This window comes from Thunnus thynnus, chromosome 13, assembly GCF_963924715.1.
Source record: "Thunnus thynnus chromosome 13, fThuThy2.1, whole genome shotgun sequence".
NCBI classification, from domain to species: Eukaryota; Metazoa; Chordata; class Actinopteri; order Scombriformes; family Scombridae; genus Thunnus; species Thunnus thynnus.
This window is the reverse complement of record NC_089529.1, coordinates 10541027-10562250: the sequence shown is the minus strand read 5'-3', so window position 1 is coordinate 10562250 and position 21224 is coordinate 10541027. Positions and strand designations below refer to the sequence as shown.

The window sequence follows — 21224 nt, the reverse complement described above, 5'->3', positions numbered from 1 at the left end:
TTAGTATGCAGAGAGGATTAATGGCATGAGCATTGTTAAGCTGAAGGAGAAGCGCGGAGAGGAATGATGCCTTTAAAATCTCTGAGAAAACCAGGCTGGAGAGAGAGAGAGAGAGAGAGAGAGGACGGGGGGGAAGACGAGAAGCATTAATTAACCTGAAGTACTGTATGTGAGTGCGTATAATGGCTGTCAGCTTTACTTGTGAGATGTGAATAAGCAATAATGTTGACAATCAAAGGAAGGGATTAGGTAGGAGGACAAGTTTTAGAGGCTCGCTAGCTTGGGTGACAGGAAGAGGGCAATTCATTAATTTATGAATAAACTCTATTCCAATAAAGCGGATGCAGATGGTGGTCAGGGATGTGAGCAGCTCAGATGATGAATTATTGGGTAACACTTAATAAGGCTGCCCGACAGTCATCAGTTAATGCATGAGCTGATTTTGAACAAACACATTACTCTCCAAGCTTTCAACTTAGTCAAAAATGCTATTTAGTTGCATTTATCATAATACATTTTGCATAATCAGATAGAAAATGGTACCTATATCATGATCAGCACTGACTACATTGTGAGTGCACTATATGTCAATGTGAGTGTGTATGTATACTGTATGTACGTGGCACAGTGATCTATCTGTATGTCATTCTCATAACTATTTGCTGTGTGATAGATACACTTGCCAATATTTGTGCATTGAACGTGGTAATTTGCATGTGTTTATACAGGGGAGGAGGGGGCCCTGTAAAAATATTTGCACCACTTCCTATCCCTGCTATGGTAATCTGTGTTATGTTATCTTGTGACAAAGTGAACAAACTGCCATCAAACAAACAAACAAGCAAAGGACAAGAACGTGTCAGGCTCAGTCAGAAGTGAATTCAATGGCAATGACCTCCTGTGGCGGACGTCTGAATTATTTGTTTTACCGCATGATGAGGTAAGAGGAGGACTGAGCTCTTCTCCAACCGGGTGTTTATTTGTTTGCATGTTTGATTGTCTTTCATGATAATCTGCTGGCTGTTTGAAACCTGGGGAAACTGCAACCAGCCTCTGCTGCGTTTCAACATTTTCAAAGATGTGCTAAAACTGCAGGAGGAGCACAAGGACAAAGAGGACTGGGAGAAGTGTGTCTGTTGTGTTGTTGGAGGTAGTTAAATGATAGATTCATAATTTTTAACAATGGTCAGGTGCCCAAATAAACATTGAAACAGGTTTTTCTTGCTGTACTCATTCCTCCTGTTCATACTGACCATTAGAAGATCCCTTCATAATGTACTCGCAATGTAACTGATGGGGGACAAAATCTACAGTCCTCCTTCTGTGCAAAAATGTATTTAAAAGTTTATTTGAAGTTAATATGAAGCTTCAGCTGCCCAAATTAGTCATATCAAGTAGATATCTTTCAAAGTCTTTTTAGTGCCAAATCCCCTCTTTTTGTTACAGTCCTTCCACTGCGGCTGAACAGGGAAACACTGTCGAGACACAAAGAGGGAATTTTCTACTAAAAAGACTAACTGTGAAAGATATCCACTTCATTAGACTAACTCAGACAGCTGACATTTCATATTAGCTTCAGACAAACTTTTAAATACATTTTTGGTCAAAATGAGGAGGGTGGATTTTGTCGCCCAACACTTGTAAGTGCATTTGGAGGAGCTCTTTTAATGGGCAGTATGAAGAACAAGAATGATTACGGCTAGAAAAAACAGTTTCAATGTTCATATGGCTGACAGTCAAGTATGGCAGAGAAACATGATGGGGTGGGATAGTTAAGTTATTATCAACAGGTCAGGTTTTTATAAACTGTACATTCAACAGTGTGACATGACTACTGGTGCATGTCTATAGTGTCTGACGCTAGTGCCTTAAAGAGAGACTATGTAACTTCTGCTTAACAGGGGTCATTTGGATTTAACATAGGCTACCGTAACATAATGGTAAATGGTAAAACTTAATGTAATAGTAGCAAAAATCGTAGTCAGAAAGTTAGCTAACTGACTCAGTAACACAACATTATACTTTGAAAAGTTAGCTAACATTAGCCACCATAAGCTACTAGAGCAAGTAAGGTTGTAGAGATAAAACACTTGAGTATAAGGAACTGATCAAGGGTTCATTTCATTTCTTACAATTTCAACTTTTAGTTTTGTCAGAAGAAGAATGTATAATTTATTTTACATAACTTACTGACTCCATCTTATTCCCAAGATAAATCCAACCTGATTCTTTTTCTAACATTGACCCCAACTCTCAAGTTAACCTGGACCCAGACACTGAGTAGGTGTGGATTACATTTCACACGGTTATGAATATCTCTTTAAAGACACCTTTAAGCCAGTTATTATACTTGCCTTATTCATACAAAGTGTGATCAAATCCCAATTTTTGACAAGACCCATCTTTAGTTCCAAAAATCTTTTAATAGTCGTCTCATTTAGGTTAAACAACATTATGACAGGTTCAAAGACATCAAATCTCAAAGCTTGACGTCCATCATGTCCATCCAGTAAAGAGTGACCCCCGGATATATCTTGGTACGCATGGGGTCCAAACCACTTTGGAGCAGGAGCAATAATCTGTAAGTTTCATGAAACTCCTTTTAAAATGTGAATAATTGAGTTGGTATACATACAATTAGAATGTAATTACAGTTATCTTTCTGAAGACCTTACAGTATTCATAAACAAACGACAAATAAAATGTTGGTCTAAGTTTATTCTGTACAAACAAGCCAAGCCAAAAGAATCATGTGTTGGTTAGAGTAGGAAAACACATTTTTTAAGCGAGTCTCTTTTTATAGTAAAGCAGAAGTTATATTCCTACAGTGTAGTAAGCAAAATCAGAGACACATGAAACAAAAATATAGCAAGGATACTCAAATAGACTACAATAGATTACACAACACTACATATGCAAAACTGAATGGTTACTTTCAAACAATGCCTAATTTACATTTTTGTAGCGCACTTCTCAGTACACACACCCACCCACACACACCCACACACACCCACACACACACACACGGGGGTGCTATTTTTAGCATTGCCAGATAGACATATTTTGGTTAAATTGGATATTGTTAACATGTGTGACCAGTATTTGAGTAAAATTTCAATCCATTATTGTTATGATTCCACAGCAATTCCTTATGTGAGCGAGTTACAAGGCATTTTAAAGTAATTACAGTAAAAATACATTTTCATAATAAGCAATGTACCATGAGAAATATGTATAAAATAGCTTGATAATAGTAATAATAATACTGCTTTTCAGCTTTTCCCAGATCTCATCTCTGTCCGCCACGAGTTGTAATGTCACTTTGTTCCACGAGATCAAAATAGATATCACAGAGTAAGAAAAAGCTTCCCATACAAATCCAACTGTATAAACATTATACTAAGTTCTTGCTAGGTAAAGTTCCAAAAAAGCCAAAGTGGAAAATGAAATGCACTTTTTCTTTTTCACTGCCTTTGAAAATGATTATTATAAAATGACTCTGCAGTTAGACTTCCTATTATGAGAGAGCAAAGGCAGGATGTTGGAGGTTGTACACCTTTGGAAAAGACAGAACGAACATATTCAATCCTATTTTACCTACACATCCTAAATACAGCTTTACATTTCCGTGTTTTATGTACGTCGCAGGTCTCCTCTCGTCTCCGGCCAGGCTATACCCGTGTGGTAGAGTGGGTGCTGGGCAGGCCTGCAGAACTGTAACCAGCAGGGAAGGTGCTGTATGGACTCATGTTGGAGAGGCCCATCAGGGAGTTGGGGATCATGGTGATGTTGTTGGGGGTCATCAGAGGGATGTCGTCAGGGGAGCGGCGCTGGCTGAGTGAGTAGTCCAAGCTGGGAGAGACGTGGTGAGGATTGTGGAGGGCCTCACACTGGTTCCTTTGCTGGGATGACAGGGTCTCGTCTACGGTGGTGGTGTGGCTCACGTTGTTGCCTTTGCTGTCACGCTGGGGACTGGGCTGTTGGGACGTGTCCTGGCGACTACGCTTGTCTTTGCGGTAGTACAGAGCGGCGAATGCCAGGACGTTGAGGAACAGCAGTGAAGCCCCCACAGCAATGGTGACGCTGAGCTCAGTGGAGTAATCTCTTGGGTTTGGCATGATCAGAGGACCCATCTCTCTCCCGCCTTCGTTGCCATTGTGGGCAGTGGACACAGGGGGCCGGCCAGTGCTGCCGGGCCTCTTACCATTGGACTGGGTGGGATCCATCGGGGTGACCTTGGTAGTGGTGGAGGAGTAATGGAACATGTCGTGGAGGTTGTAGAGATGGGGCACAAGGTGTTTCCAGAAGGCCACCTTGGTGGCGCGGTAGTGATCACGGATACGAGGTTTCAAGCCGATGTGCAAGTACAGCTGGTCATAGGGGTCGTACTTAGACCAGGCCACTTCCTCGAAGCGGTTGGCCTTGGTGTGGATGAACTTGGTGTCCTGTGGCACTGGCTTGTTAGGATCCCTACAGACACATGATAGACAGAAAACTTGGGTCATAAAATGTGTTGAAAGGAAGCTGAATGCTAGTGTGAAGGCAGGGTGATAATTCAATACTATTTCAATAAAATCATATTGCGATAACATGATCTTATCAAGTTATTGATGTAGAAGTTTTGTTGCCATAATTAATGATTTAGAATATTAAACCAAACAAAATTAGTTATTTAACTTTTTGCTTTACATATAGTAGAACCCAGTTCCTTGCTTTGAGCATTTGTTTGATTTTTTTTAAAACTCGCGATACCCAGATGTAGACCATTGTTGGAAAATATCCTCATTTTTATTGTGATAATGATTTTAGCACCATTGCTCATAGATATAAAGACAATGTTGCCATTCCAAATGCAAAAGAGAAGGGCTGTCTGTTAAATTGTAAAACACACAAACAAAAAGGAGATCAACACAATGTAATATCACCATCTCTCCTCAAGGGCTCAGCATTCCCTAAATACTACACACTAACACAGTAGCCTACAGAGACCTATGCTGTGCCTCCTCCTACTGCGAGGGTCATCAACCACAAGGATTCATTGCAGCTCTGCATTCAATATTCAGTAAAGACTCCAGCAGGGCTGCAGTGGAGTCTTCCACTGCAACGCAAATCACTAAGGTGTCCCTTATCTGCAAAATTTTTACGTGAACATGGCAAATTATAAAAAGAAAAAGCTGCCAGAGGGAGTGCTGCAGAGCTTTATTCTGCACTTTCAACAACCCGCTTTTCCAGTGCGGAGTTACTGTAGTGTAACATCAGCTCAACATCAGGCTATAGCTTGTCTTGGCTAATAAACTCTCATTTGCTGAAACCTAGGTGACTTTATTAACCTGAAGAAGTCTCCTGTCTTCCTTTTTCCCTTCCTTATTCCCAACAATAACCCCAAATCCATGTATGAAAAGGACCTAAAGGAGACCTATGGAAAGATAGATCCGTAGATAATTTTTTTTGTTTCTGTGCAAAATCACCCACAACTGATAAAATTCTATGCAAAGGGAAGATGTTCAAGAGTTCATGTCTTAGTTAAGTAAGAGTTCACCTCACCTATTAGCATAAAGCTAGGGTAGGTAATGTATTTTAGAAGCATTTTTGTTATATTTGCTGAAATTCTCTGTACACCCCAACAGCAATCAATAATTCAAATGCTCTGACAATAAAAATAAAAAAATCCAGCATCTGTAGCTGCTGCAGGCCTGTAATAAGCATATGACACAAGGACAGACAACACTGAAAGTTTGGAGGCCAGGCGAGCAGCGGGATACTGGTGGATAGGAAGTGATGAGACTGCATGAATCGCAGAAGGAGAGAAGAAAAAGACGAGAATATCAACAAAAAGCAGAATGAAAAGCAATGTGTAATCATCGGACTATTGCCTGTAGTCATCTTATCAACAACACTGGAGAGAGAGACTTTCAGTCGAAGTGAACCCGGCTCCCAGAAGTGAAAAGCTGTGATAGATTTTTATGCATCACTGTGGCTTCAGGTCGGATACTGAGCCATCTCTGAACCCTGGTGCTGCTCGTTGCTCTGGGACTGGGTTCAGAGCCTTAGTGACTAAGGAGGTTTTGGAGGCGGACAATGAAAGAGACGCAATATCACTTGAATTCAAGCAGGGAGATAGGACACTCATTACTTTTGTAATCCTGTTTACCGCTTACTGTTTACTAAAGGTTGTTGTGCCTTGAGCGGAAGTTGTGTGTGTGTGTGTGTGTGTGTGTGAGTGCAGTAACTGTTGTGTTGTGTGCACGTATGAAGCTTGTGCATATGCCTGTGCTCGTCTGGTGGGAGGGGATTAGGACAGAGAGCGCAGGGGGGAGAGCTGCAGGAGGAGGGCTTTATTTTCAAATTCTAACATTTTTTTTGCCTTTTCCAGACCTACCCCAACTTTGAAAGCTTCATACTCAAATCTAAACAGTACATTCAATAAAAAAACACTGATACCTGTTACCGGTGTATCTATATTGTATACTACAAGCAAACATGGACATGATATATATGAATGGATTATTTGTCCCAACCCAACTTTAAGTCACAGCTCACAGTAAAGGAGGAGGAGTGTCATGATTCCTGCCTCAGTCCCGTGTCTCCCTACCTGTTGCCACTTCCCAAGTGGCTCTCTCTCTCTCTCTCTCTCTCCCTTTGTGTGTGTGATTGTGTGAGTGGAGACAGGTGTGCTAGAATCAGAGCAGAGCCCTGCCAGCTGCAACCCGTTCAATAATCAAGACCTCTACTTATACTCAGCCTAGCCAGATCCACACTGCCAGATTGTAGCCTTTGCATCAGTCAGTCTATGCTTCAACCCGTTATTTGCCTGCATTTATCAGTTACCTTGTTGTTGCCTGTTTTTCCTAGCCTGACGTTGTCTCCTGTTCACTGCAGTGCCCTCCTTCCCTGCCCTGGACCTCCACTCTACCCAGCTTCCATGGATTCTGCTCCGGACCTACACCCCTTGCCCCAGCCTGCCTAAGCTCCTGGTTCCCCGCTTCCAGCCCAAGCCTCAGCCCCAGTTTCCCAGCTACCAGTACTAGTTTCCCCTTACCTGCTTTAATAAAAATCTTGTCCTACCGTGTCCTTGACTCCTTGCCTCTGCGTGTCTGCACTTGGGTTCACCTGATCTGCCCCACGTAACAGAGGTTTATGTGGTACATCTTAACTGCCTCTTCAAATTTCCTTTCCAACATAACCTTTTGTTTAACACTGAGGAACTGCTTTAAACATTTATGTGCATTGAGCTGTAAAGTTTAAGATCCATCACCTTTAGGAAACCTGCCCAAAGTGATGAAACTTTGTTATGTGCATAAAGAGAGATTATATAGAAAACTAAACATGACACTGGCACTTTAAGAAAAGACAGCCTGGCACCACTTTCATCTTTTAATGTGACTATACAATTACGCATCACCATTTTTTGACATGTTGTGGGTAGATATTTAATTTATACAATTAAATATCTACTTAGTATAAATCTTATGTGTATGGTGAGGGTCAACCAATTACAACAAATGGAAGCACAGCTAACTTACAGTAAGAAGTGTACAGTATGCAGATTAATGATAAACCCAATTAATAGGCTTAAAAGAATTCATATTAATTGATTAAGAACTGGAGCACCACTTTTCTTGTGTGAGTTCTTGTGAACTAACAAAGGAGAAAAGGAGATCAGGCAGGAAGAAGTGACAGTGGGAGTTCAGACTGCACTTAATTAGGAGACAATACCTAAGGGTGAATGCTATAGTCCTTTAATCAGGGTGATAAAGGAAGAGTAAAAGTAGCGGAAGTTTGAGGTTGAACATCTCAACACAAGTAAGGGCTGCACAATCGAGGCCAGTCATGTTATATCCCAACACTTCGACCCTTTCCAAGGAAACGCTGGAATGTAAAATGAGAGATTCGATGTGTAACTTTTCATAGTTAAGTACTTTTTGTGCCTGGATTTGCTGTTACTCACCCACTCTTGGCGAAGTTCGTCCAATACGTCATAACCACGGCACTGAGCATGATGTCATTCCTGGAGAAGTTACAGGGGAACAGGTCAGTTGGGCCCACCATGGGGATGCCAAACACGTAAGGCACCTCATCTCCGTGCGCTGAGTCAGACCACACAGGCTTCATGAGGCTCTGGCAGTGGTGGTAGAAGGCGTAGAAGTATGTAGGCGAACCGTAGCGGGCATGTAGGTCAGCGGTCACCACCGAAGGCTCCACCCATTGGTGGTCGGTGAACAGAGCCACCAGGGTCTTCCTCCTGGTCTCCGGGTTGTCCTTGTCAGCCCAGTCTGTGTACATGAATTTAATTGTCTCCCTCAGTGTGTCCTTCCCTTCTGGGTAGCCGTACAAACTGTCCACAAAGTCTGACACAGCAAAGTCAAAGTCGCTGCCGGACACGCCGTCCTCCAGGTCCATCACGTTCTCCACGAACCGCAGTCCCTCACCCTGATTAACACCAAGCATTATATCATAGTTTAGGAACTCGCCCTGCTCCATCAGGATCTCCGGGTCATCAGGGATGACGTCTCCGTCGATGACGGGGCCGAAAGCCACGCGGTATCGGGCGGGCTGGATGTCTTGTTCCACCAGCTCCTTTGCACTCTTCTTCTGCAGGCAGGAGACCATGTCCACGGTGTCCAGCACGTTGCAGCCAACTCTCTCGGCCAGCAGGCGAGTGTACTTGACTGGTTGGTAGTTGACAGCCCAGCTGGACAGTGCTGAACCACTTTGGATGATGGCTCTGTGGAACAAACCTTGGGACACAGAATGCAGAACAAAAAGACACAGGAGACCCAGAGAACAGTGGTTAGTACTCTAGACCCTCAAATCATCATTATATGTATCATCATTTGGGACAAAAGGTAAAAACATTCTGAACTGCTCAAAGCAAATACACATCCTCACTGATTCACTTTACAGTAAATTCACAATTAAATCAAAGGCTTGTCGCTACACAAAAAGGTATATAAAAGCAATCAAGCCTAGATGTCATGTACTTCGAATATTAGCCAGGGAGAAAAACATATTACAAAAAGTGGAAAGGCCAGATAGTTGATTCTTATTGATGAGCAGCTGCTCAGTAAAGCAGCTGGGAGAAGAAATGAACTGGTAATAGGGTGTTGGCCCCTTCTTTTGTAATTATAATGATAAAAAAATGACGAATACTTTCTGGTCTCTGTTGATCCCCTCATTTATTTCATGTGGTGTCGTTGCTATATGCAGATGACAGTGAATACGGATCAAATTAATGATCAATTTGCAGCTTTGTTTCAGTGAGGAGGTGGCTGGTTTTCCTATACTGGTTATTCACAGATGCACTGTAATTGCAGAATCTTTAATACTGTGTTACTAACAAGCTGCATAGCTTACATGTAGACCGCCGATGCCAACTGTGCGGCGGAGAGTCTGTGTAGGGAGCTGAATATGCAAGTAACCCTGATCCTTCAATGTTGATACAGTAAACACGCTGCTCTGTTGAATTGTTTATATGCAGTGCGTCACCTCTGTCTCTAGGGATTTTGTATCTACCACCTAAAAATGACAAGTGATATATATTGACTCAAAAAATACTCTGCTGAGGTTAAGGCACAGCAGTCGCTGGAAAAAGAGTGCAGGGACGGTGTCACTTTCTCCCTCCGTTCCTGTCATTTATTCCAAATTTTTTTTAGGGCAGCAGCGAGCAAGTCTACTTCAAAGACTGCCGGAGGTCTTTGTGCATTTGCTGCAGCCGAGCTAGGGCATCAAATACAAACCTCACAAAGGACAGTTGCCGCAGCCTCCCTGGCATTGATGAAAACACACAATTTCTGCCCTTCCTGTGATTCTGTCCAGCATCAATGGGAGGACCGGGTCGATGATACCGCAAAGATAAGAGGTTCAATTCCCAGTGGGCCACCCATATTAAAATACACACCTTTGATTCTTACAAGGAGCTTTGGATTAGTGTTCACAAAATGGCATGTTCTAATGTTGCCTATTTTTCTTTTCAGTGGATATCAGATACCAGTTTCCTGAAGGTAATTTTTACTGTGTATGATTTAATTCATATTGATTTATGTTGTCATTTCAAAACTAATATTGCAGCAATTGATAACACAGTGGACACTGGACTAGAATATGCTGTTTTCAACTGAAGCACTGTTAATACATCTGTGGGGGTGAAAAAAAAGAAATATCAATTTTTACAGAAAATATCAAAGAATTTGGACGTTTTTATCGCGGTCCAGCTTCAACCTCACGCCAACCTTGTCTTTGGTGTTTTCACTCAAGGTTTTGCAATTACAGAAAAGCAATGCACAAAATTTAATGGGTTTTTTTTTTAAATAGTTTTTGGACAAATTTTGAAAGGGTTTGTGCAGGTATGAAAAGGAGGGTAAACAAATCTGACGACAAATCCGGAAGACTAAAATATTAATCAGCTGCAATGCTACAAAACGGATGGACACAGGTGAATGTGATGACATGCTGAAAACTTTATAATGCCAGTAGGCTTCTTTAAGAGCTTCACATTTAAAGAGGCAAAGCTTTTAGGCTGATTAGATTGAGTGGAGGGGGAACAAAAGCAATCACTTATTTAACGAATACACACTTTACCCTACTCCCATATCATAACACTTCATCTCCCTGACAGACCATTTACAGCTGCACTTGAAACAAAGAACAAATCTCCAAAATGATTAAATATTATTGTTATAGAAACATTGTTACAGTAACATTGACAACTTTAAGTTAAGAAATACATTTGATAAAGAACAAAATAGATACGTATTTCAGGTTATTGCTTTTAAGTTACTTTATTTTCTTGTGCATTAATTACCACTCAACTTAATAGCTAAGGAAATCTGTATTGATCAAAGTCAGAGATACTGTAACTATGACATTGTAAATGGCTGATTCCTACCCTCTGAGTGGTGGGACAGTGTTAGCAGACTGACACAGGAAGCACCGATTCCAGATCCAAACACTGTGATGCGGCCCGGGTCTCCTCCAAAGTAGCCGATGTTCTTACTGATCCAACGGAGAGCTTGAATCTGGTCGAGAAGTCCATAGTTTCCTTTTGCCGCCTGGTCACCGGTACTGAGGAAGCCTGACGTGTAGAGAGAGACAACAGAGCCAGTGCTGAAGTAAAGATATATAGTATATGTCACAGCTTTGATCTAAAGTTGTAGCCCAGCAGGACATCTGAAGAAACTGACACCATTCCCCACAGGTGCAAATATGCCTTTGCTCTCTCCTACAGTGACTATTTTAGTCAACTCCTCGTAATAGTCTACAAGCAGCAGCACGCCTCAGGAAGTGATCGTGAGTCTGCTCATCAAATCTGAATGCTCTCCTCGCGGCGGTGAATTCATAACATTCAGTGTGCATGAATAAATAAATCTGTTACTTGTGCATGATTCTTTAAATTAGTTAATATCATAAAACCAAATAGATGTCACCAGTACTCTTACAATTGATCCTATTACTCATTCCCTTGTATTCTAGTCTCATTTTAAACAATGCACCATTTTTGAATGTTAAACATAGGGAAATTCTCTTGACCTTGTATATGCGTGTGAATGCTGCATCCCTCCATACTGTATTTAAATCATTTTGTTTTCAGTGGCGAAGGCTGATATTCTTGTATAGATTAGATAAATCTATCTAAATGTAGATAAACTGTGTTTTCAGAACAGGTACAGAGCAGCTTGTGTGCAACAAGGACAGGGTGTGATAAGTATTTGCATCACTTTTCCTCTGAGGACAACATTTGTATTCAAATCAAGCCATGCCATACCACCAAGATCTATATATTTTCTCCTACTGTTTTACATTTTTCACTCGCGTCTCTTCTTCTTTTTATAGGTTAATAACAGCATCACAAGTGGGAATTAGCGACCATTATGACAGTTTATTCTCTCTGATCAAACAGAGGCTAAATGCCCCCATTTGAAACACCATTAAAAGTTACCACACAGTCGTCGTCATCACCTAATATTCCAATTCTGTAGTTGAGCGTGACGACGACAACATTCCCATAACTGGCTAGAACGCTGCCATCCATCATGTTCCCAGTGCCCTCCATATAGGAGCCTCCATGGATGTAGACCATCACAGGTCGAGCCTCAGAGTCCCTTATATCTGCAACGTCAACACACACACACACACACACAAACACACACACACACACACACACACACATGCTGAGCAAACAACTGCAGAGTCGACAGTAATGAAATGGAGAATTAATGGAGCACAGTTACTAAACTTTATTTCCCAACTGTTCTGTATGAGGTGTGGGTAAAGACTGCATAGAAGAGGAGCTTAGAAGCAAGCTAGGGTGGTAGGCCTGTGGTTTGGAAGCTGTAATGACATTCAGAAAATGCATGATATATACACTCTGACAAGGGGTGTATGAATTAAATGGTCAAATGTCATTCGCAACAGTTTTTTTTACAATGCATCATTTTTTACAGTTCTGTAATACATATCTGGACACTGCTGTTTATCATAAAATGCTGTGGATTAGAGATACAGGGAGAGAAAAAAATCAATTGATTTGACTTGTTTGGTCCCAGTTGAGAAGGAAATTCTGTAATGATGGAATTGTACAGTTCAAGATATTATACGAACGCATAAGCTTAAAGATTCTGACTCGAACTGAGACGTACCACACTACACTGAGCTCTTGTTATCTCCAAATATGAGCTAAAATTGAGATAGTGTTATTATTTTGAGTGCAGAAAAACACCAATTTGTTATATTGTCCAACGACTGTCTTTAAAAGAGACAATAAGAAGAATAAGTGGATAATGCAATCTCTAGATCAATGTGCATGCAGCAGAGATGTAGGTCTTACTGAGAGGATTGCAACAGCACTTGGTTCAAGACATGAGGTGCAGCAACAGCAAACTTATGTAATCGGATAACATTTTTTTTAGTCCACTCAAAATAAAGACACAGTTTCTTTGGAAAGTAAAAACTAAGATTTGTGAGATCTTCATTCTCAAACTAAAAGAATCCATGCATCAAGACTTTGAGCTCTTAAAAATACCTTCAGATATATGAGTCTCAGCATGTGAGAAAGCCGCCCCCTTTTTCTTGTGTTGGCTCCCTGGGATTCACATGAGGAAAAAAAAAGAAGTACAGGATTTTAAAGAAAGTATGGTTGACTGTGCCTCTTATTGAAAATGCTGTCCAATCAAACAGACACAATTAGGAGAAAAAAATCCATAAATTATAGCCCATTTACATGCAGTATGTCGCACTTTTTCCTGTAATTATTTTATGACAAAATGTAGATAAAATTATGTAAAATCTTTAGAGATGTGTGACAAAATTATGAGTTGAAACTCTTACAAAATAATAAGTGTTTATGATTCTATTTTGATCAAGTAACAAATTCTTGTTCCTTGTTAGATATTTGTAAGGATGACACAGTTTGTATAAATACATGGACACATGCATATATGTATATATATATATATTTATATACACACACTGTTACATTGTTAACATCGTTATATTGACTCAGCTGCCTCGGCTTTGACTGGAGTGATAGATCTTCCTTGGTTCATCTTATCTCTCTGTGCCGTTTTACATTTTTCCACAAACTATCGTGTTGAGTCTTCAGATAAAGACAGTTACTGAAGATATGAGGTACATAGTTTATTAATGAATAATTTAATTAACAAAGTAGAGATCTACTCTGCCTTGAGTGGAGCATCAAGCCACAAAAATAAATATTATATAGCATGAATTTAAAAAACATACTCTTAAATTTGACAAGGCAAAAAGACTACTGGAGATAAGCAAAAAGGAAAACAACAAAGGTTTCACATCAGTGATAAAGAAATGATAAAGTCACAGAACACCCAAGGTGCATTATAAATAAACAATGACAGTCTAAAGACTAAAAATGTATAGAACCAGTGGGTTGTGATAGTTCCTTTGAAATATGAATGCAAATGTGAAATTTAATTAACCAGTTTGTGTGGCAGGTGAGGAGGCTTTTAGGAAGCACTCAGACCAGGGGCTTTATAAAATGTGGGCTGCACCATTTTGGACAGCTACCTCTCAAGCAGGCTGTTTATCTGTTGTTGCTACGCTACCATAGAAAAGCCAGTCAAAGAGTGCCGTGTTACATACACAAGCTGAACACGGTTCAACTTTGAATGCTGAATGTTTTGCATTATACTACACTGAATGCTTGTGAGGAAGGCAATACATTCTCAGAAACCGTGTTTAATTGGAGCATTGAAGTCAACTGAATTAGATAAATCTGTTTGTCAACACAAGATTTAGGGAAGATACAGAGTCACAGTGGTATTATGTTGTTCTGCTAATCTACAGATTCACAGCAGACACACAAAATGTTCCCTTGCTGGTTCATTTTACTCTTTTATCAGATACAAAAATAGGAAGGCTTCGGCAAGCGACAGATAGAAGTTGACTCATGTACCTCACTAATTGGCCCCCAACAGACACACTGTCTGAACAGAGTTATGATTCAGTGAAATATGAAGAAACAGTAATTTTGGATTTTCTAACAAACATGAAAAGCCGGCAATGCTTGCTTTACAAGATGTCCTAACTAAGTAATTGTTCCTGATTACTTTTGATGCTCAGTGGCAACAGCTGAATATGCTACGCTCATCATTTTAAAAGTTGAAAATTATTGCTTATTTTAGGCAGACCAATACTTGAACACCTTACCTCAGCGATATTTCCCTGGATGTCTGTTAATGGGAAAGTAAGCACATACCCCAGTATATTTATGCTTAGTTATGCCTCTCTTTGTATCTGAACAAAAGATCCATTCAGTGGCATCAGGACAATATCTACAGTTGCCACGACTACCAAAATGTGAGTAATTTCCTGCTTGACAATAGGAACATGATTGTTATTTTTAAATGTAATATGATTGCAACAGGTGAGACGATGATGACGGTGCTTTGGATGGTAAATCAGCCCTTTATGGCAGCAATGACACGAGCTGTGGTCGCACACATGCTTTATGATGATCACAGGACGACATGATAATGGCGATCAATGGACATGGATAGTCGTTGCTGTCCATTTTACCACACCAACTCACCATCCTCTGTCGGAGCGTAGATGTTTAGATATAAACAGTCCTCGCTCTGATCCTGAATGTATGTGGCTACTGTGTCCAGGTTATAGGTGAACCATATGGGCATCATGATCTCTGGCACGGTGTTGTGGATGTTCTGAGGGCACACAGGCATGAAGTGGGTAGCATTCTTGACACCTGACCAAGAGGAGGGCTGCTCTGGGGGCATGAAACGCTTCTCACCCACTGGTGGAGAAGCATAAGGGACCCCAAGATACTGGTCGACAGGCCGGAGCACCTCACTGGGCACGGGGACCCTGAGGCCTCGCAGCTTCCCAAACTGGGTGGTCACTGACGGGTAGAATTTCTGGCTCGTTGACTTGGTGAATGACCAGCAGGAACATAATATCCACCAAAGAAGAGCACAGTGGGTGATGGTGACAGTCCCTTGCTGATGTGGCAGGTGTGCAGGCAACAGATGGTCTCTAAATGTAGCCAGCCACATGGTCTGGGCAAGACAGTGCCCTGGCACAACACAAATGCACACTGTAGTGTCCGCTCAGTCCCTCTGCACTGACCCTGTCAAACACACATCACTCACTGCGCCTTTGGCTCCAACGGTTATCAAATCCAAATACACCTCAGTCAGGTATGGACCACCCTCGCTTCCGCTTTTCATTGCAGTGCACACAGATCTGAAAACAAGAGGATAAGAGAAATGAGACAATTAAACATCAGAAATATGTGAAAATAGTCTTGAAAATCTTTATAATTGACACATTTTTGATGAAAGTAGTATCCTCTTACTAAATATTGGAGCTCAAAATACCTATTTTTTATATAAGCTGTGTATTACTTCAATGCTAATAACCTCTTTGGACAAACTGCAGTCTTATAAGAGCAAATGTATGCTTTTACATATACAAATCATTAAATACTGATCTTTATGTACCAGTGGAGGAGGAGGCGATGGGAGGAATCTGAAAGACCCATCTGCTGTGATGTTGGAGTGATGCTGCAAAAGCATCTCAAGATAAAAAGGTGTTAAGCACCCTGTTTCTTATGTAAAAGCAACCCAGTGAACAGCGAAGAAAGACAAATCTTTAATATGCACTGAAGAGAAATTAAAAGGTCTTCGTTGGAAAGAAAATCTATGAGTTGATTATGATGTTTCAGTGTTTCAAAAACACCAAATAGCCTATCTCAAATCATTTTGTCAAACATTGTGTCTTCCATCTTCAGTCAGCAACACTTTCAGCTGCTGACATGAAGATGCGTGATGGAAGTGTTTCACAGAACAAACATGTCTGATGGGAGTCAAACCAGCACCAAACCCTTCTCATGAAGTAGAGTAATTGCAGGTTAATTGAAAGACTTGAGAAAGGCTTATAGCAGCATAAGACCGTTGGAATTCAATATTGGAAGAAAAGGATCCTTTGACGCCTTTCTGAAAAGCTGATTTGTTGCAGTCTGTGTGTGCTGCAATCCATTTTTCCCCAGTTTTCTCTTCTTTCAGCAAACACAAATGGTTAGTCAATGAAAGAAAAGTGCGTGTTATTCAGCCTTTATTGTCATAATAACTACATGAAACTGTTTTTTATTCTTAACACTAAATCAAGTATTAAGAAACACTACTAATTCACATAGCAGCCCTTTTGGAAGCCTAGATAAAATCTAATTGATTCCACATTTTTCTCAGTGACAAATTCCACTAATATTACACCACTTGAAGTGCAGATAACAATCTCTAACACAAACCACTGTTACCAGAGCTTCTATATGAGGATGAGTGTTAACTAGTAGCTGGTTCATCAGCGTACACTGTGAATGCCTCAGTAAACAGGAGATACACATCCACCCCTAATCACATGTGCACACTGTACGTCAAATGTAAGTACAGATCTACAGAGAGAAAACCGTGTTGTGCTTCTTTCAATCTTGTAATCTAAACTGCACCCCATTTAAGTCCTCACAGCAGTAAGCATATATTGCTCGACATGGGGTTCTCGCTGGCTTGTCAATGAACAAAACAAAAAACAAGCTTGTTAACCTAATCAAACTGCCTGGAGCATTGTGAAAGACTGCAGCTAAACAGCTCTCTTTCAAACTGATGAACCTATCTATTAAGACGGGAGACAATTTCTTCCCTCGAATATGAGCAACTAATTAACCGTACATGCGGTGTATTGGCTTTCCTCTCTCCCTGCAACACTTTTGTTTACACTAGCAGGAAAATAAACACAAATAAAGGCAACTCGCCCCCTCTCTTTCACAGGTGCGGCACATTACCTGATATGCACAGCCTCACCGTCTGCCCATTTTTAAAATTTTTTTTTAAAAAGAACGAGACATATTAGAGTAATATCACAGAGGTTCATTTGAGAAATGCTGTACCCCTCTCTGCTCTGGGCCAGCTTTGTCTGTTTTAATTAACACTTAGATTTGTTCCTTCTCCTCTCTGTTATTTGACAGTGATATACGGGCTCCCAAGACATCAAAATGGAAAAGATGGAGAACCTGATTTTTTTTTTTTTTTGTAGATCGGGGCACATCTTCTGGTTTTGATCTGACGCTGATAATAAATAACTGGATTCCATTTGGAGGTTAAAAAAAAAATCTGATGTGAAATCATTATCAATTAACAAATTAGCAGACACATGCTGCACAGTGGGCATCACTAATGAGACTTGGTTAGTTGTCTCGAGCTTAAGATGCAGCTCTGGCAGTAAAAAAAAAACTACCAGGGCTGCTGCAGATCAAAGGGATAATATGAATTCTTAAAATGAACGGCATTTCCATTTAAATTATACATGCATTCGTGATATTTGTATCAATAGATTTGCATTTTCTACCAGTGTGACTTCAAATGAAACATCTAATTGGATTGATTGGAACAAAGCTAGCTTTTTTATGACTGTACCTGATATACACTTCTTTCATTTTGTTTTCCTGATGTTACTGCAGAGAGTCCACTGAATACCGCCTTCAACTAGGCTGCAAAGTCTAATTTTTCCAACTTGTGGTCTGCGATGGGCCAGATGTGGATAAAAGCTTTATAGCTTACACCAAATGGGCCATGTAATAAAAGTGAGCCATCACTCAGTCAAGTTTGATACACTGCAAGTTTTTGGGCAATTTAAACTGGCAAAATGCCCGGCAACAAGTAAGGAAAGACACTAGCTGGGTAAAATATTTTTTCCAATTAAATGCCTACAATAACTCAGCAACTAAGTGATATGTTCAAAAAATGTTTTACGACCATAACATTTTATTCTAACAGACAATTTTGCAGCATCAGCCAGATGTGTATGCATCACAGTGGTGGCCAGGTCTCATGGGTTTTCCTGGAGCCTTTAAATCACTATGACAGACTTTGGTTCCAGTTAAAGACGTATTAAAATGATTGTTATAATCATGTTTCACATCTCTACACCTGCATCATTGACAGGCACACAAGTCAACACCAATTCACCACTAATAAAAATCTCTGGGACAGCATCTTATTGATTGGTTTCTGGTAGCCGGGGGCCCCTTGTCATGACAGCATTTGTGAAGCCCTACTATGTCAGACAACAACAGTACCGGGCTCCCAATGCCCTTGTAATGCGACTGGTGTGGATTCAGACCGTTTTAGTGGATTCCCCCAAATCCGCCTAATATAGCAGTGCAATAAAGAGGAGGAGGGATTGATGCAGGGAAGACTAACAGACAGAAAACATGCAGGTGGCACTCCACATGATGACCACTGCTTTTATAAATGAATGAAATGATCCAGACCCACAGAGAAAACCAAGCCACAGCCCAGATAGCATCGACAAACTGCTGTAGTGTGTGTGTGTGTGTGTGTGTGTGTGTGTGTGTGTGTGTGTGTGTGTGTGTGTGTGTGCTGCCTCACGTTGTGACAGGGAAGCTTGTTTAATCTAGGTCTAGGACGGTGTAATATTGGATACAATGGGGGGAAAAAATTGACGAGCCAACAATTACTCCATCACGGTCAATCGTAGAGAAATAGCTCTAGATAAAACAATTAGCTCAGATGTCTGTGATCAATCTGAACAAAGATTCGTCCCACGGAGAAAAAAAACAAAAAAAAGCCCAGAATCATTAGGTTAACTCACCTGCTTTTACAGTAGCTGATACGCGCTCCATCTCGAGATTTCCTCCATACCATGCCCGTCAGTTTCGCAAAAAGACAACGGACAGCGAGTGAAATATCCCCCAGTTTCAGCATCAAACACACAGATCTTCACTCTTATCTCCTGCTTTGCACGGTCTGCGTGCTTTGCGCATTCACGACGCCAAGGTCAGGAGCGCCAACGGTTTTAATGGAGCGCCCACCATAGAGATCTCTCTACGGCGCCCACTGCCAGCGCGTTACTAGGCAACCACCGGGATACGCCAGTGCATTAAATTCACCCTCTAACAGCCGACAAAATCCCAATTTAGAAACCATTAACTAACCACCTTAAACCTCGGACAGCACTCACGCACTCACATGCTTTGTGCTCGGCCGAAACCCATCTGCCTTTGACTAGATAAGTGTTTTTTTTTTTTTCAAGAAGCGTGCAGGCCTGCGCGGTGAGAAGATGTGCGGGGTAGTTTAGAGCGAATACATTACATTTCATTGGCACATATAAGCCTTTTAGCAAATTTGTTACAGCCATGGCAAAATGGGATATAGGAAAATAAGAAAACACCAGAAAGAAACTGCAAACTGTCTTCCAATATGTTTATGTAGGCCTATATGTATATTTTAAATTTCTAATAAACTAATCCCCTCGTAGCTAAGTCTAAAAAATATGGATTCACTAATCAAACCTCTGTGCTCAGAACACTATGTGAATTGTTTCTAAAAAACAACAACAAAACTCAGTGCTGGAGAGCCTTGCAAATTAATGAGAGCAATGAAACAACAGGCCTGCACTCTTGTTTAACAAGCAGATTGGATGGGCAATGCATGGAGAGTCTTCCCCCTATTTAACCACAATAGAAAACCCTTTAACAACTGTTGTGATGCAAAATGACCACAGGTGGCAGGAAATTAGTTCAAGACAAGGGGGAGCGAAAAGTTCTTTTCATGATGAAATACACTGCATACTGAAAATCACCAGTATTATGGTATTGTTTCTGGTGCTTCTTGAACTCATCGCCTGCTGGCTGCTATAAATGTTTCTTATGTGTTTATTTTAAGTATTTTTAATTTAGGGATTTAAGCTTACTTGGCTTTTCCGCTGTTAAATTTCTCCAGAAGTGTCATCTAAATGGATAAACTGAATCCCCATATGGAATCTGCTTTGACCATACACTCCAAATCCACTAACAGTATGAAATGAAATCCAGACAGCTGCTGACAAAGCAAACATTTTCCCCCACATATCGTTTTTTTTTCCATAATGCCCAGTGGCCATAGCTGTGATCTTTGCATGTTTAGAGCAGAGGCAGAGAGATGCTGCCTCTTGATGTCTGTTTAAAGCTGGGTTACCAAAGCGAGGAAAAAGCTTTTTATATGAGAAAATGGCCTGCATGGATGTCTGCTGATGCTCATGCAGGGCACAATATCTAGTTATATATCTATATCTATATCTATATCTATATCTATATACTGTAGGTCACATACCATTATGAAGGTTATATTTCAAAATGCATGGAGATAATTACCTTCCATAATCAAGTTAGTTTTATGCATTCCAGACTTTCTGAAGAGGACATTTTTTTGTGCACTGGACTTATCAGCATTACCCTTGTGCCATGCGAAAAGTCCAACAAGTACATTCTGAAAGGAAGACATTTTAATTAAAGACCCAATTTCCACTCCAGATATGTGCAGTCATGGATAGTTTCTCCACATGAACTCTAAATGTGGGCTGAATCAGCTTGATTAGGGAGAAAGATGAAGCAGCTTCCGTGGCCGTGATTGTGCCAGAGCGGCCGTCGTCCTTCACTGTCTTCTTTCATAATGCAAAAATTCACATCTAGGGTTGGTAGGCATTCAGAGCTTTGCCGAAGGACAGCTCAGCAGGATGAAAGCTTACTGTACAGGACTTTAAACTGACTTAGCTTACAGTCCCCAGCATACCTTATAAAATACGAGGTCCTGTAGAATGCAAGCTCTTGTACTTAGAGGAGTGTTTCAGTGGTGCCACAGGCATCAAAATACATATTTATATCAGTCTTTCAGGCATCATAT

The 21224-nt window shown here is 40.7% G+C and overlaps 1 protein-coding gene and 1 long non-coding RNA gene across 3 annotated transcripts; one reads left to right on the top strand and one right to left on the bottom strand.

Annotated features, from left to right (window-relative positions):
* Positions 1-2417: 2417 nt before the first annotated feature.
* Positions 2418-20079, bottom strand: nlgn3b (neuroligin 3b). Of its 2 annotated transcripts, none has more exons than XM_067607775.1 (7): positions 19156-20079; positions 15062-15732; positions 13019-13078; positions 11956-12105; positions 10886-11071; positions 7949-8738; positions 2418-4470 (listed from the first exon to the last, which is right to left on the bottom strand). In XM_067607775.1, the coding sequence occupies exons 2-7, from the start codon at positions 15540-15542 to the stop codon at positions 3672-3674; spliced, it is 2466 nt and encodes an 821-aa protein (XP_067463876.1). In that variant the 5' UTR covers positions 15543-15732; positions 19156-20079; the 3' UTR covers positions 2418-3671. The 2 variants fall into 2 exon arrangements, with proteins under 2 accessions (XP_067463876.1, XP_067463877.1); XM_067607776.1 differs by having other exon boundaries at positions 15639-15732; positions 19156-20078.
* On the top strand, positions 6542-7069 carry LOC137195002 (uncharacterized). Its single transcript, XR_010931045.1, has 2 exons — positions 6542-6782; positions 6880-7069. It is a non-coding gene; the product is annotated as an uncharacterized lncRNA (long non-coding RNA).
* Positions 20080-21224: the final 1145 nt, after the last annotated feature.

Excerpts from the sequence above, each read along its gene's own strand:
- nlgn3b (XM_067607775.1), bottom strand. The coding sequence starts at position 15,542 with ATGTGGCTGGCTACATTTAGAGACCATCTGTTGCCTGCACACCTGCCA. Across the intron at positions 11,072-11,955 it reads CTACAGAATTGGAATATTAG|GCTTCCTCAGTACCGGTGAC; the intron begins GTGATGACGACG and ends TCTACACGTCAG. Across the intron at positions 8,739-10,885 it reads ACTGTCCCACCACTCAGAGG|GTTTGTTCCACAGAGCCATC; the intron begins GTAGGAATCAGC and ends CTGTGTCCCAAG.